A 15,060-nucleotide genomic window follows, 5' to 3' on the forward strand; every position below is an offset into this window, starting at 1 on the left:
ACCCCTCTTCTGGTGAAAATGTACTTGCTATTAGACCATTCTCCATACTCCAGACTCAAGGATTCCTATTTATGATTTTATATAGGCATATATACATCACACATAATTTTATGATTTTGAATACAGACACATACACACACACACAGCAGTGCTGGGTGCTAAAGAGGTACAAAGATAAATGTTGTCAAATCAATATAGAGATGTTTCCAGCAGATAAATGGCACAGTCTAGAACTGGACCCCAAGTCAGGAAAATCTGAGTTCAAATCCAGTCTCAGACGCTTGCTAGCTGTGTCATCCAAGAAAAGCCACTTGACCTCTGCCTATCTTAGTTTCTTCATCTGTAAATTAGGATAATAATAGCAACTAAGGTTATTGGGACGATAAAATGAAATAATATTTATAAAGTGTATTGCAAATGTTAATGCAATATATAAATGCTAGAATTGACTCTAGGATATAATTGGGAGATTCATTGAATTGTGCTAATAATATAGTGATCTCAGGTACTATTAAGATATGTTTGGTACTTTGCTCTTATTATGAATGGATTTAGACTGTCAATTTTAAGTTCTTCAATTTTTTAAGTTTTTTTTAAAATAGTTATACTATCTTCCAATGCTCATTATTGGGCTATTCTTATAGTAATAATCTATGATTGCTTTGAAATCTTCCCTCACCTCCCCTTTCTTTCCTCTCTCTCTCCTAACCACTAGGCTTCTTATGAACTTCCCTACATCATGAAAACAAAATTGTTAGAATTGTGCATAGAGTAAATAGGCCCGCCCAATGAGTAATACTCATAGATCTTGGTGCACAGACCTTGTAAAACCCGAGTTGGCTTCTCACAGGTCTTTCTGTCAGAAATACTCTGGATAGATGCAGGAAGATAAGTGACTCCTGAGTGAGGTGTTTGGGATTTTTTTTTTTTTTGACACCTATTGCCCAAGACTTAGAATCAAAGCTGCACAGAAATGCACAGAATCTTAGTGATTATCTGGTATAATCTCTTTCTTTTATAGATCAGGCAGCTGAGACTTAAAGGTGTTAAATTGTTTGTCCAGGGTCTTCCAACTCCTGTACTGTTTAGTAGACATCAAAGTAGCCTGGAGAACTAGTCTCTTTCAGGAAGACTTTGGTCCAAGACTCTACCACTGACACTTACTGGTTATATGATTCTACATAAATCACTTAACATCTCAGTGACGCTTTAAGAACATTAGGAGAGGCAGTTACATGTATGAAATCCCAAGTATAGTTTAAAAAAAAACACTAGTAGCAAACTTCTATTCCATATTCATGCCATATGAGATCTATATTGTGTATTTTAAACAAAATTATCTGATGTATTTCAATGTTATCATATTGATATCACACCATTTTCAGAAAATCTATGCCTTTACAAGATTGTCAACAGTCTTGCATCAATCAATCATTTTTGTACTGAGGACATACAGTGACACACTCTGATGTTTTCCCCTCGACTATAATGGGCACTATTAATTATAATGGGCACTATTAATTATAATGGGCATTATACCTACAGCTTATAATTATGCAGAATTTCATGGTTACCAGGAGATTTCACCTGTGATATTTCACTTGACCCTCACAACAGCATTTGGGGACGGATTATGCAAGAATCCTTATCACCTCCATTTTTATAGATGAGGAAACTGAGGCTTAAAGAAATTAAAAGGCTTACTCAAGGCTATACGATGAGCCCTGGCCTGAGGCTAGAATCAAATGATCTCTTGACTGCCAGTCTCTTGCTATTTTCAGTGTTCAGCTCGTTCCTCCAAGAGAAATTTTTGTCTTTATCATCTTTACTTCTTGGAATGATTTAGAAAGCGTAATGCACAAAATACAAAATATTTTAATATCAGACTTTAAAGAAATTGTTGAAGATACTAAGCAAGATGCAAATTGTGATGGAAAGTGCAAATATAGAGTTGTATCTTTATTAATAACGTGTGATGTATTATTTCAGTCTTATTGATAAATGAAGCTTTGCATTTTCATATATTATCTTTAATTTTAAGTTTTGATGTGAGTGCAATGAATGATCAATAGTCATGTGAAGGCAGCAATACCATGGTCCTTTGAAATTGCTCTGTTAATACACCTCTGCCCTGTTTTCTCTAGGGATGATGTTTCCCAGGCAGCCCCCTCTCTATTACAGCTGCCCCTGATGATTAAATATCAGTATGGTGCAGCTTTGTAGTATATTCTCCTAGGAGACTCCTTCTATTCATTTCTAGCATAATCTCTTCCACTCATTTCTTGGGAATGAAAACCCATCTTGTCGCTTTAGGCTGTGTCCCAGAAGTGAAATACTGGTATACATTAATCTACGGTGACAGTCCAATCCCATTCCCCTCCACCTCCCAACAGTCCTCAATTTCATAATTACATTTCATAGTCTTTCCTCCTTTAAGTTGCCTCCTAGAATGTTTTAAGCCAGGTGCTATATTGCATTCAGTCATCTTCTTTTAAGAATATACACAACCAGGAAAAAACCATTGATATATATACTTTCTTTTGTGTTATTAGTCTCTTTGCCTGCTTATTTGCTTAAGCCCCCTAAGCACAGGACATGCCTGCCTGGAAATATAGTGTTTCATTTAATTTGTTTAAATCACCTTTTTCTAATTTTTCCCCTATGTTTTTCCCTTTTGCACAAGGGGAGAAAATAACCTTCATATATTCCATAATCTAAAAATTTATTAATAGCACATTTCACAAATAGAAGTACAGATGTATATAATATACATGTATGAAACATGTTTGTATGTATATATGAATATATATAGTATGTTTTTTATAATTATGCAGAATTTCATACAAGGATTTCACCTGTGATATTTCATTTGACCCTCACAACACCCCCAGGGATGGAGTATGCTAAATTATTATCATCCCCATTTTAGAGATGAGAAAATTAAGGTTAGAAAATTTAAACAGCTTTCTCAAGCCTATACAATGAGCTTCTGGGCTGAGTCTTGAGCCCAGTAATGTCTATTCTCAATTGTTTCTATTACACTCTGCATTCAGAAACTTACCTTTTAATATTTGGAATAAGATTTTCTCAGTGAATATGCCAGTGTTGAGAGAGAGACAGAGACAGAGAGACAGAGAAAGAGACAGAAACACACACACACACACACACACACACACACACACACACACACCATACACATACAGAGACACAGAGGTACAGACAGACAGAGACAGAGACACAGAGACAGAATATGGGTGGTTGTGTGCATATACAAGTAAACTACACTGAAGAAGTCTGTGGGACAATCTTGAAAGCAATAAGGGATCATTTTATAAACCACTTTAGGAAGAGGAAAATACCAAAAGAATTGAAAAAGCCAGAAATCATTTTAATATCCAAAAGACTTTAGAAATTATCTGTTCCCAAACCTTCATTTTACAGGGAGGAAGGAGGGAAAGGATCTGTCTACAAGCACAATTTCATTTAATCTTTGCAAAAGGTCTTGTAATTATCACCATTTTTGCAACTGAGGAAACTGAGGCAAACAGAGGTTAAGTGACTTGCCTAGAGAAACATGGTCAGAAATTACCTGGGGCTATATTTGAATTCAGGTCTTCATGACTCTATGCATTGCTCTATCCAGCTGCATCAAACAAGATGTGATTCAAACTCGAGTCCCAAAGAAATGAAGTCACTTGCTCAGGGCTACATAGATGTTATGTATCAGAACCAGAATTTGAACCTATAGCATCTGACTCCAACCTCCTCTTTCCTCTATGCCATTTGTTCAAGAGCATGTCAATTATCATTAATCCATATGCATATAAGATATACCAAGGGTATCCTGGATGAAAGAAAATAGGAGAAAAGAATGAAATTTAGACCTCAAATGATCCTCTGTAGCAGATCACATCTTTCCAGCTACTCGGTTGGTTAAATTTTTAAATATTTAAGTGTATCTATATTTTTACTAATGTGAGTATTGACTCCAACAAAGCAAATCATGGTTAATCTAGACAGGCCTCTGCAGTCCTGATCCATATTCTTCTGTAAATCTCCTCAGAGAAAGTCCACTCAGATTTCTAGAGATATTTTTCAAGTTCATATGGCCTCATGTAGAAACCTTTAAGGTACTCAAACTATCCATCCATTCTTCTTTTTTTGCCATGTGACCAGCCCATATTTTTCTTCAAATATACATTGGTTCCAAGATCATCATGGCTCTAAACTTTCAAATCCGATGGGTATCCCTACTACACCAGAAACAGAAAAGGAAGCATGAAAGAGAACAGAATAAATGTTTGTTTGTGGCAACTGTGCAGTGGCCAAGTTGTGACCTTCACTCTGTGGATACAGCAAAAAAAAAAAAAAAAAAAAAAGAATGTTAAATAGAAAAGGCACTTGTCTAAATCTCTCCAGTTTTAAAGATGCAGCTTATTCTGGTTAGACAGCTGATCAAAGGAAGCTAACCCCATTCACATATTAGGTGATGCAGAACACCTCCATTTTTAAGCAATCTAGGCAACATCCTCCAAAGGCCTTTCAGAAGGGCTTTCAACATAGACTCATTACTTTGGATGAACTTTATATTATCATACTATATAAGTAACATATATATTATATAATACAACATACTTATATTACTTATAAAAAGCTGCTTGTTCCTTCCCAGCACCTTAATGTTTCTTTATGTGTACAAATTTTTCTTTAAAAAATGTTATGTAAATGGCTCAGTAGATATTGATACTGTCTTGGTCATCTTTTTTTGAATTAATAAGATTTGAGATTTTTTCTTTTGTGTTAAGCATTGTATCCTCCTTCAGATACTTTGAGAATCGATTTCTCTGTACTCTAAAAACTGTAACTCTTTTAGCAAAGATCTCTTCAGTGTTTACTTAGTCTAGTATGCCTGCTTTTCCCAATCTTTGTTCTCTTCAATGGCATCTCTACTTTTCCCATAAGCACATCTAGGACTGTGATCTCATCACCTAAATGGGGTAGGCTGTCTTGATGGTGAAAATAATCTGTACATACACATACACATATGCATATACATATGTAAATGCATACACATGCATGTGTGCATATCTATATGCTCTGTGTACATGTACATATATGTAGGTGTATACAAAAATCTCTTACCAATGATTCTTGCTTTCTGTTAATCACAAATTCAATTAACAATTTTAAGTGCCTAATCACGGCCCATTGTATGTCCAATGTGCCATTGTGCTGAGCACCGAGAACACAGAGAAAGGCAAAAGACAGTCCCTTCCCTTGAAAAACTCATAACCTGAAGGGGGAATAATATGTAAACAACTATGTAAAACAGAATATAGGATAAATATGAAATAATCAACAGGAAGAAGGCACTAGAATTAAGGGATTTGGAATGGCTTCTTGTAGACATGAGATTTTAGCTGGGACTTGAAGAGAGCCAGGGAAACCCACAGGCAGTGATGAGGAAAGAAAGAGCACGCACTGCAGGCATAGGCACAATCAGAGAAATGCCTGGAGTTGGGAGGTGGACTGTCTCATTTCAGAAAAGCAAGTGCCACTAACATCAAAGAACACGTAGTAAGGTGTAAGGGGAAAGATTGGTGTGAGAGGCTGGTTAGGTTATGAGAGCTTTGAATGCCAGCTAAGGTTTTTCTAGTTGATTCGGGAATGACAAGAACCACCACTGGATTATGGAGTAGGGGAGGATATAATCTAGTAAGGCCTATGCTTTAGAAAGCTAAATGGAAGCTGGACTGGAAGTAGCAAGAGACTTGTGGTGGATAGATTCACCAGTAGACTCTTACAATAATCCAGGAATGAGCAAATGAGCCCCTGTAGAAGTATAGTGGCAGTATCAAAGGAGAGAAGGTGGTATATTCAAGAGAAATTACGAAGATCAAAATCTACAGGCTTTTGTGATAGATTTTAATATGGACATGAGAGATATTGAGGATGATATCTAAATTATGAACCTGGAAGCCTAAGAAGATGGTGGAATAATAATGGAATAATGAAAGGAGATCTTAGGAAGAAAAATGAGTTCAATTTTAGACATATTGAGTTTAAGATGTCTACAGGATGTTTAATAGGCAGTCAGAGACAGGAGACTAGAGGTCAGCAGAAGAATTAGATCTAGAAAGAAACAGAGTCAAAATGCTGCTTCCTGGAATACACCCAAATAACTAACATTACAAGAAACATACTGATTCATATGAATGGATCAAAGGCAAAAGGCAGAAGAAATACAATAACATGGGTGAGGATATCCTTGGTTTACTTACACTTGGAAGTGTTCCAATTATGAAGACCAATATTTCTCAATAATAGTTTATCCCACATGAATGGAGATACAGTGGCAGATCACCAGTACTAAGCTTTGGATTTTTTTGTAGATTACTACCTTTAGGAGGTAGGGAAAATACTAGCTCACATGTTTATGTCTCAAAAACTCTCATTTCCTAGTCCATCAATCTCCTCAATTACTATAATCTGTAAATTTGCTCTACCTGCCTCATACACAGGGATTTGCTCTTTTCATTTTCTATAAGTCTCTGTAATCATAACTCTGAAATTCCTCTGACCAAATCTCCTATCCTTCCAATACTTTTTGGGTCTTCCTCTTCTTAAACCCATTTTTTTTCATTATCACCATATCCTCCAGTTGTACCATCCCTCCTTGCTCTTCCAGTCCATCACATTTCTCTGGTATCAGTGTCTTCCCTTCAAAATTAAACCTTTAGTTGATCAATTCAACTTTATACTGTTCTTTATCCTCTAGTCTTTTGCCCAATTATCTTATTATTACTCATACTTAACACCAATCCATGATTACCATTCATCATTTGCCTTCCTCTTAAGTATTTGGATCACCATTATAGATAATCACACAATAACACAATTGACTTGAACCTACTATAAATGTATATTCTAATTTCAACTGGAACTTTTAGATTGGTTCTTTCCCAAGTGACTTTCTGTCACAATTCTCCATAGCAGCAGTTCTAAAACTTCTCTATTCAAATAACCTAAACAAGTCCTAAGTCATTCTTCATATAGTACCTTTCTTCCCCAATCCTGTATTTCAAATTATTTCCCATTCTTTCTTCTTTGATGAAAAGATGGAAATTCTTACAGCCAATCCTACTTTGAGCCCTTGATCTCATTCTCTCCTCTTCTTTTACCCAACAGATTGCTCCTTGAATCATCCTAACCAGGTAGTTTTCAATCTCTCCCTACCTGCTAGCTCTTTCTTTCTCACAGGCTAGAAAAATACCCAAGTCTCTTCCATCTATCCACACACACACACACACACACACACACACACACACACACACATATGTAAATTCACCATACCTTATCATTTCCCAGTCCTATTTCTAGCTCTTGATTTTCAAATTATTCTCTCTCATCCTGGAACTTCCATTGGCATTTTGATTCTCCTCACCTGGGAACACCCAAGATTCCCTTTGGCTTTCTCAACATGGAACATCTCACTGAGAGCACATCCCACCCCTTATACCATTGTAATCTCCATTTTGTTAAGAATCTCAGACTGTCCTTCATTCCCCTTTGCTCTCTTTCTGACATCCAGATATCTCTTTTTACTCCACTTTGCAGCTTTCCTTTGTGTGCTTTCTTTCCCTGTTAGAGATTAATCCTTTGAGGTCAGGGACAGTCTTTCTTTTTGCTTGTATTTATTTTTATTTTCCATGCTTAGCACAATGCTTGGCATACAAGATCTATTAAATGCTTTCTTCCTTCCACCTTTTTGCTCTTTCTCACCATCTTTCTCTTCTTTCATAATCAAACCCTTAGAAAATGCTATCTATTTCTTCTGGATACTCTCTTTTTTCTGGGTTTTCATGACACTGATCTGACTTTAGTTTTATAAAGTCAACTTTATACTCTCATCTAACTTCTGACCTTTTGCCCAGGTGTCCTCTTCCTATCTATCCAACCAATTCTTCTCAGTCTCTTTTGCAAAATCACATCCCCTGTGCTAAGTAAAAAGGCCTGCCCAAAGTTCTCTCCTCTTCTAAATCCATACTCAGTGATCTCATCTGCTTTTATGGATTCAGTGGTCTTCTCTACAAAGATCACTCAACTCTACCTATCAACCTGCTTCTTTCTACTAAGCTTCTGCATCTCCAATTGCTTATTAGATATTTCCATTTGCTTGTGCCATAGTCATCTGAAACTCAACATATCTAATTTTGAGCTCATTACTTTCCCTTCTAAACTACTTCTTTTCTGACTTCCTTATTTCTATTAAGAATATAGCTAAGTCCTGATTTATGCAAATAATGAATCCAGAGAAGTGGTCACATTATTCAAATTCATATTTCCTATTTCCATTGTTCTGGAACAATTTACTATATTGTACATAATTATAACTTTGAACAATGTGAATTCAAATACATGGAACCACTTCACATGATTCATCATTTGTACTAATCTGGATATAGATGTATTGCTACTCTTTAGTCATTATCATTCACAGTTTAAGAGTTATACTCAATTCTTCATTCTCATTCAGCCCTCCACATCCAATCAGTTGCCAATTTTTGCCAGTTCTACCTCTTAAGTGTCTCTTATATATGACCCCATCTTGCCACTCACTTGGCTACTCACTATTTTTTACCTGGACTATTGAAATAGACTCTTAGTTAATCTCCTTGCCTTCAGTCTCCTATTCTCTCACCTGTCTTCCACTTAGCTGTCAAATTATGATTCCTAAGGTGTGTCTTACTTCACACTCAAGAAGCTTCAATGGTCCTGTAATGAGTTCTAGATAAAAATACAAATTCCTCCATTTGGCATATAAAAATCTTAACAATTCAGCCCAAGCCTACTTTTCCAGGTTGATTATATGCATTTCATGTTCCAGTCAAACTGGGTTATTTTCTATTCCTTCTTTCCACTGTTGTGGTTCAGTTTTTTACTACATTTGAAGTTTTCTTGCCAAAAACATTGGCGTGGTTTGCCATTTCCTTCTCCAGTTCATTTTACATATGAGGAAACTGAGACTAATGAGGTTAAGTGACTTGCCTAGTGTCACACACCAGTAAATGTATGAGACTGGATTTGAACTCAAAAAGATGAGTCTTCTTGACTCTGGGCCCAGCCCTGTATGCACTATGGTGCCACCTGTCCAACAGTCTGTGTTTTATCTCCAAACCTTTATATAAAAGCATTTCCATCTATGTCAAGGCTTTGAATGTTCTCCACTCCCTTACATCTTACAATCCCTAACTTCTTTCAAGATATTATTCAAATGTCACCTCATTTAAAGGGTATTTCTTAATTTCCAGAGTTGTTAAAAAATATTTACACATACATGATCATGCCAAAATACATACAAGTATTATATATATACACATAGATTCATATATATATGTGTATATATATATATGTGTATATATATATATATATATATACATGTGCCCTGTATTTGCTTAATTATGAATATATTCTCCCAGTAGAATGTATACTTCTTGAGGGTAGAGATTATTTCACAACTATCTTTGTATCACTATACCTAGCATAGTACCTGGCATGGAAAAGGCACCTGATAAAGGCATGTTATAAATTGTTTAATATCAGCTATTGAAAACAAGTTATCAGCAGCAGGACTCCCTCATCTTTGACTCTACATTTAGTGCTGAATTTAGATAGCTCCTTGCACTGCATAAAGGGGCACAGCTTTTTACTAGATTTACATTTACTATCAACTTTCTAGGAATTTGGATTAGGACAGGAAAGGAAAGAGAACATGTGTGTTGTATTATTAATAAAGAGGATTGACTAATTATTGCTAATAATTCCTCTCAGGAAAAGTCTGCTCATATATTTTCCCCTCTGAAGTCTTTTCTGCCTAGTGAAAAGAAAATTATAAAGAAGAGAGAAAGAAAAGGAAGATTGTATCATGTACAGAGCCTTATCCTGAATCCTATGACCTTTTTTTTCTTGCTCATGGATTTTTCTTAAGATTTACTTTTTAAAATAACCATTATAATTTTTATTGATTTTTTTTGTTTCGGATTATTTATACTTTCCAATCTATCCCCCTTCTCAGAAACTCAACACTGATAATAATTCCAAGAGAAGAACAACAACAACCAAAAAAAAAAAAAAACAGTTTAATAAAACTAGCCAAAATTTTGAAAAGGCCTGACATTCTATTCAGCTTTCTGCACCAAACCCTCTTCCATCTCCCAAATTGAGAAAGGAATATAAGAAGGAGATATTTTCCTATATCTCTTCTTTGGACTCCTTCTAGGTAAATATAATTTCTTAGCAACTGATTTCAATTATTTTGCCATTATTCTTTTCATTTATATTGTTGTCATTGTATAGATAATTTTCCTGGTCCAGCTAGATTATTTCGCATAATTTCTTATAAGTCTTTTAATATGCTATATCTAAAGAGTTCTGATAGAGAAAATTGGACAAGAGCTTTATTAAAACTTTGTATAAAATAAAGAAAATCAGATCTGGGCTAGGCCCAGTATCCTCCTCTCTGTGGTAAAATACCAAGTGCATAGATCTATACTTTTGAGGCTTGTACATGTCTTAGTTATAAAGTCTAAACTTGCAGCTTTCAGCCATTTTGTAGCCTAGCTTCTGATGGATCCTGCTTTGCAAACTTCATATTTTAAAATGCACTTTTGTTGTTATTCAGCTATTTTTAATCATGTCCAACTCTTCAGGGCCCCATTTGGGATTTTCTTGGAAAAGATACTGGAGTATTTTACCATTTCCTTCTCCAAGTCATTTAACAGATGAGAAAACTGAGGCACACAGGGTCAAATGACTTGCCCAGGATGGCACAGTTGGTAAGTACCTGAGGCCATATTTGAACTCAGGGAAATGAGTCTTCCTCACCCCAAACTCTGCATTCTATTTATTGTGCTATCTAAATATACATTATGGTAGATGAAAGTAACAGAATTTTACTGTGCTATAAGAGATAATGCGTACCAAAAACATGGAAAGACCTATGTGAACTGATACAATGTAAAGTTAAGTAGAACCAGGAAAATAAAATGTATAATAACAACAATGTAAATGTAAAACACAACGATTGAAACTCTATTGTGAAATCATATTGATTAAGCTTGTCCCTAAAGAAATAAAATGAGAAGGTATTTCTTCACATTAAAAAACACTCTTCAGAAAGGAACCCACATGTTCAAAAATGTTTGTGGCAGCCCAATTGGAGAATGGCTTAATAAATTATAGTATGTGAATATTATGGAATATTACTGTTCTGTAAGAAATGACCAGCAGGATGATTTCAGAGAGTCCTGGAGAGACTTACATGAAGTGATGCTGAGTGAAATGAGCAGAACCAAGAGAGGTTACATGGCAACATCAATATTATATGACAGTCAATCCTGATGAATGTGACTCTTTCCAGCAATGAAATGATTGAGGCCAGTTCCAATGATCTTTTGATGAAGAAAGTCATTTATATCCAGAGAGAAGACTGTGGGAACTGAATGTGGATCACAATATAACATTCTCACTCTTTTTGTTGTTGTTCGCTTGCATTTTATTTTCTTACTCATTTACTTTCTTTTTTTTAATCTGATTTTTCTTGTGCAGCAAGAAAATTGTATAAATATGTTTATATATTGGATTTAACATATATTTTAACATGTTTAACATATATTGAATTGCCTGTCATCTAAGTGAGAGGGTGGAGAGAAGAAAGAGAAAATTTGAAACATAAGGCTATGTAACATAAGGCTATCTAAGTATGTTATCAAATTATTTTTGCATATATTTTGAAAATAAAAAGCTTTATTTAAAAAACACCCTTAAGCCTTCCCTGCTTCTTTGTAGGAGTAAGGAACCATGGATAGGAAATATGACATATAATGTAAAATATCTTAGACATATTAGTTAGCTATATAGAACTTTTTTCTTTCTTCCTCTTTAATTTTATTTATATTATAGTTATTTAGGACCTCTTTTATTCATTATAAAGCATGACTATAGGAAAAGACAGGAAAAGGAATATAATGGACAATGTTAGTTATGTAAAACAAAATTAATCAAAAATTTATTTTTAAAATTCCAGTTAAATTAGACATATAGAATTTGAAAACAGAAACAATGCTTTTCTTACATAACAGAACATAGCAATAAATCCTTCCAGAAAACCTCTGTTGCCAGTACTGGTTAATTAATGGATAGATACCTAGACGTGGAACCAAGAAAACCTGGATCCTCAGCTCACCTTAAAGACTTACCAACTGTGTGATCTTGAGCAGATCCTTTTGATATCTGTAAGCCTCAGATTTTTCATATGTACAGTAAAAATAATAATATTCTTGACTTCATGGAATCATTGAAAGGAACAAGGGAGATAATGTATTTTGTAAATATTAAAATGTTATTATCATGTTAATAATAATTTGTTATTACTATTATGTGATTATTCATCATTCTTAGATTTGGACTTTGGAGTCTTCATCTTAATGATTTATATTATGCCACTTGAAGTTACATAATATTCTTTTCCATTTTGTCCAAGTTTTTATATGTCCGAACCTTCCAAGTTTCTCTAACCTACTCTTCTTTTCCCCTACTCCTCTTCATTCTCCTTCTCCCAAATGAATCAGGCTGTACATTGATATGTGCTTAACTAAATTGTTATTCAAGTGCCTTGTCCAGAAACAGGCAAACATCTACACTAGATCTATATTGCCTTTGGATATTAGCAGCAGATGCATGGTGGCATTCAGACTACTTCCGAGACATGAAACTTAAAGGAATTCTATTGTGAGGGGGCATAGTATCTCACCTTATTATCCTTTTTCAGGAGTGGATCTGCTTTGGCCCAGCTTTATGGAACTTCCGCTACCTTGGAGCACCATCACTTTAACCATGCTGTGATGATTCTACAAAGTGAGGTACAGAACTAATTTTTCCAGCTACCTATTGAACCAGAAACTGGCAGAAATCTTTGCCCTTTTTTTTTTTTTTTTTTTTTAGTATCATGAATATCCTAGATAGACTACAAAGATTCTTCTCTATTCTGCTTCCTTCCCCCAGTATTGACCCTTTCCTATTCTTTGGTGGTACTTATGCTATTCTGAGATGGCATGCTAAGTCTTCACTGGTCCTATCTACCTAATGTTTATCTGATTGTTAAGATCAATAAATAAGCATTTATTAACTGGTTTAGTATATGTCAAGCACTGTCCAGTACTGATAATACAAAAGTAAAATGCAGGAATAATCTATTTTAAGCAATTTCTAATCACTTAATTATGTGGGTATTTCAATTCATCACAATAAAATATAAAAGTTTTCATAGTTTGTCAAGATTGCACCAATAACTTGACCAAAGTCTAAGTTGCTGATTTTATTCAAAGAACTATGCAATTCTTTTCCTTTATTCTTTATAAAATACTATAAAAATTATGGTTTAAAAATAACCACTGAGTGTTGATATATAAAATATCATCATTGTCTTCCAGGAGGATTTCAAAATCACTGATAACAGTTGCTTGCAACAATAACTAAAATAAATATTTTTCTAGCTAGATGCCTGTCTATCACCTTCCCCCTATTGTCACACTAAGTAGAAGGATAGTAAATTATAAATGACCCTAGCAGAATCCTAGAGATAAAATGTTTTCATTGATGTTGTTCTGTTGGCCCTCAAAAATGTCACATTAACCATAGATTATGATCTGAGTATATTTATTTCTCCCAGTAAATGGATAAAGAACTCAGCAAAGAAGTAACAAAGCAAACAGATCATCCATCGTAACAGACCTCAAGAGGGCTAGCTAGTTATTTTGTGAAATGCAAACGATTTTAAAAGGTTACAGAGAGGAAAACAGCATGAGAAAGATATGTTTTCTCAGTGGAAGAGAAGAAATCCTTAGAGACAGACTAAGAAATTATGATTGCCAGCAGGACTGGCTTGTCAGCAAGGAACCAGCTGAAGGAAGAATCTAAACTAAGATAATTTCCCCTATTTATCCTTCAGATGACAACACTGGAGCTTAGAGTGGGACAGACCTTTTCTACATTTTCAGCTCCTGCCAACTACTATCAGACTGTAACTAAGGCTACTAAGTTAATATTGCCAGGAAGGGATCTGTTTAATTTTCTGTAAGCATGCAGACTTTTTGAGACCAGGAAAGGATCATCTGTTCCCCATTATTTGTCATTTTTTTAGCTGTACCATTAATTATTATTATTATCATCATTAAAACCTTACTTTGCTGAAATATTCTCATTAAATATGGTATGTTTTTCCTCCAGTCTTGAAAAAAAAAGTAGGTCTCTTATAAGTGGGCTTCATGAAAGCCTTTGACTCTGAGAAAAATAGTTGAGACTGCCTTCTGTAGCTAAGACCTTAAATTCAGAGTAGAAATGGGAGAAGTCACTAGTGGTTGTGTATTCTCTTTTTTGAATGAAATGCAGATATTTAAGTCCAAGTGACAGGAGCCAGCAGAGATGAGCAGAAATACCCTGAAATCTGTTGCTTTGACAATTTTCTCTAAGGTCAAGAGCTTATTTATTTAGTTATTGTTTTTTTTTTTTCTGACAATACATGTACATTCATTTTTTAAAAACACATTTCCTTATGAATATGTTGGGAGAAAAACATCAGAACAAAAGGGAAAAACCAAGAGAGAGAGAAAAAAAAAGAAGAAAAAGAAAATAAAGTATACAAAACATGTATTGATTTACATTCAGTCTCCATAATTCTCTCTCTGTATGCAGATACAATTTTAGATCCAAAATTTATTGGGATTGCCTTAGATCACCGAACCACTGAGAAGAACCAAATCTTTCAAGAGAACTAGCCAGGGCATTGGAGTGACTTGCTCATGGTCACACTGCCTAGATGTATAAAAGGCAGGCCTCCCATCTTCCCAATTATAAAACCAGTCTCCTGTTTGCTATTCGTGTTGCCAATAATTTGTTCAAAGAACATAAAATGTTCAGAATGTAACTTAGATACAATCTAGTCTAATCTCTTCATTTTACAAGCAAGTAAGGCCCAAAGAGTGACAGCTAGGTGGTAAAATG

At 34.8% G+C, this 15,060-nt stretch overlaps 1 protein-coding gene across 1 annotated transcript in view; it reads left to right on the forward strand.

Moving 5' to 3' along the window:
- The first annotated feature begins 9,137 nt into the window (after window positions 1–9,137).
- Window positions 9,138–15,060, forward strand: part of LOC127557291 (dual 3',5'-cyclic-AMP and -GMP phosphodiesterase 11A-like) — a 29,634-nt gene continuing 23,711 nt past the window's right edge. Inside the window, exons 1-2 of the mRNA XM_051990664.1 lie at window positions 9,138–9,157; window positions 12,830–12,920. Of these exons, the coding sequence (XP_051846624.1) occupies window positions 9,138–9,157; window positions 12,830–12,920 (111 nt within the window). The remainder of the gene's footprint in view (window positions 9,158–12,829; window positions 12,921–15,060) is intronic.

This window comes from Antechinus flavipes, chromosome 3 (genome assembly GCF_016432865.1).
Source record: "Antechinus flavipes isolate AdamAnt ecotype Samford, QLD, Australia chromosome 3, AdamAnt_v2, whole genome shotgun sequence".
Classification (NCBI taxonomy): domain Eukaryota; kingdom Metazoa; phylum Chordata; class Mammalia; order Dasyuromorphia; family Dasyuridae; genus Antechinus; species Antechinus flavipes.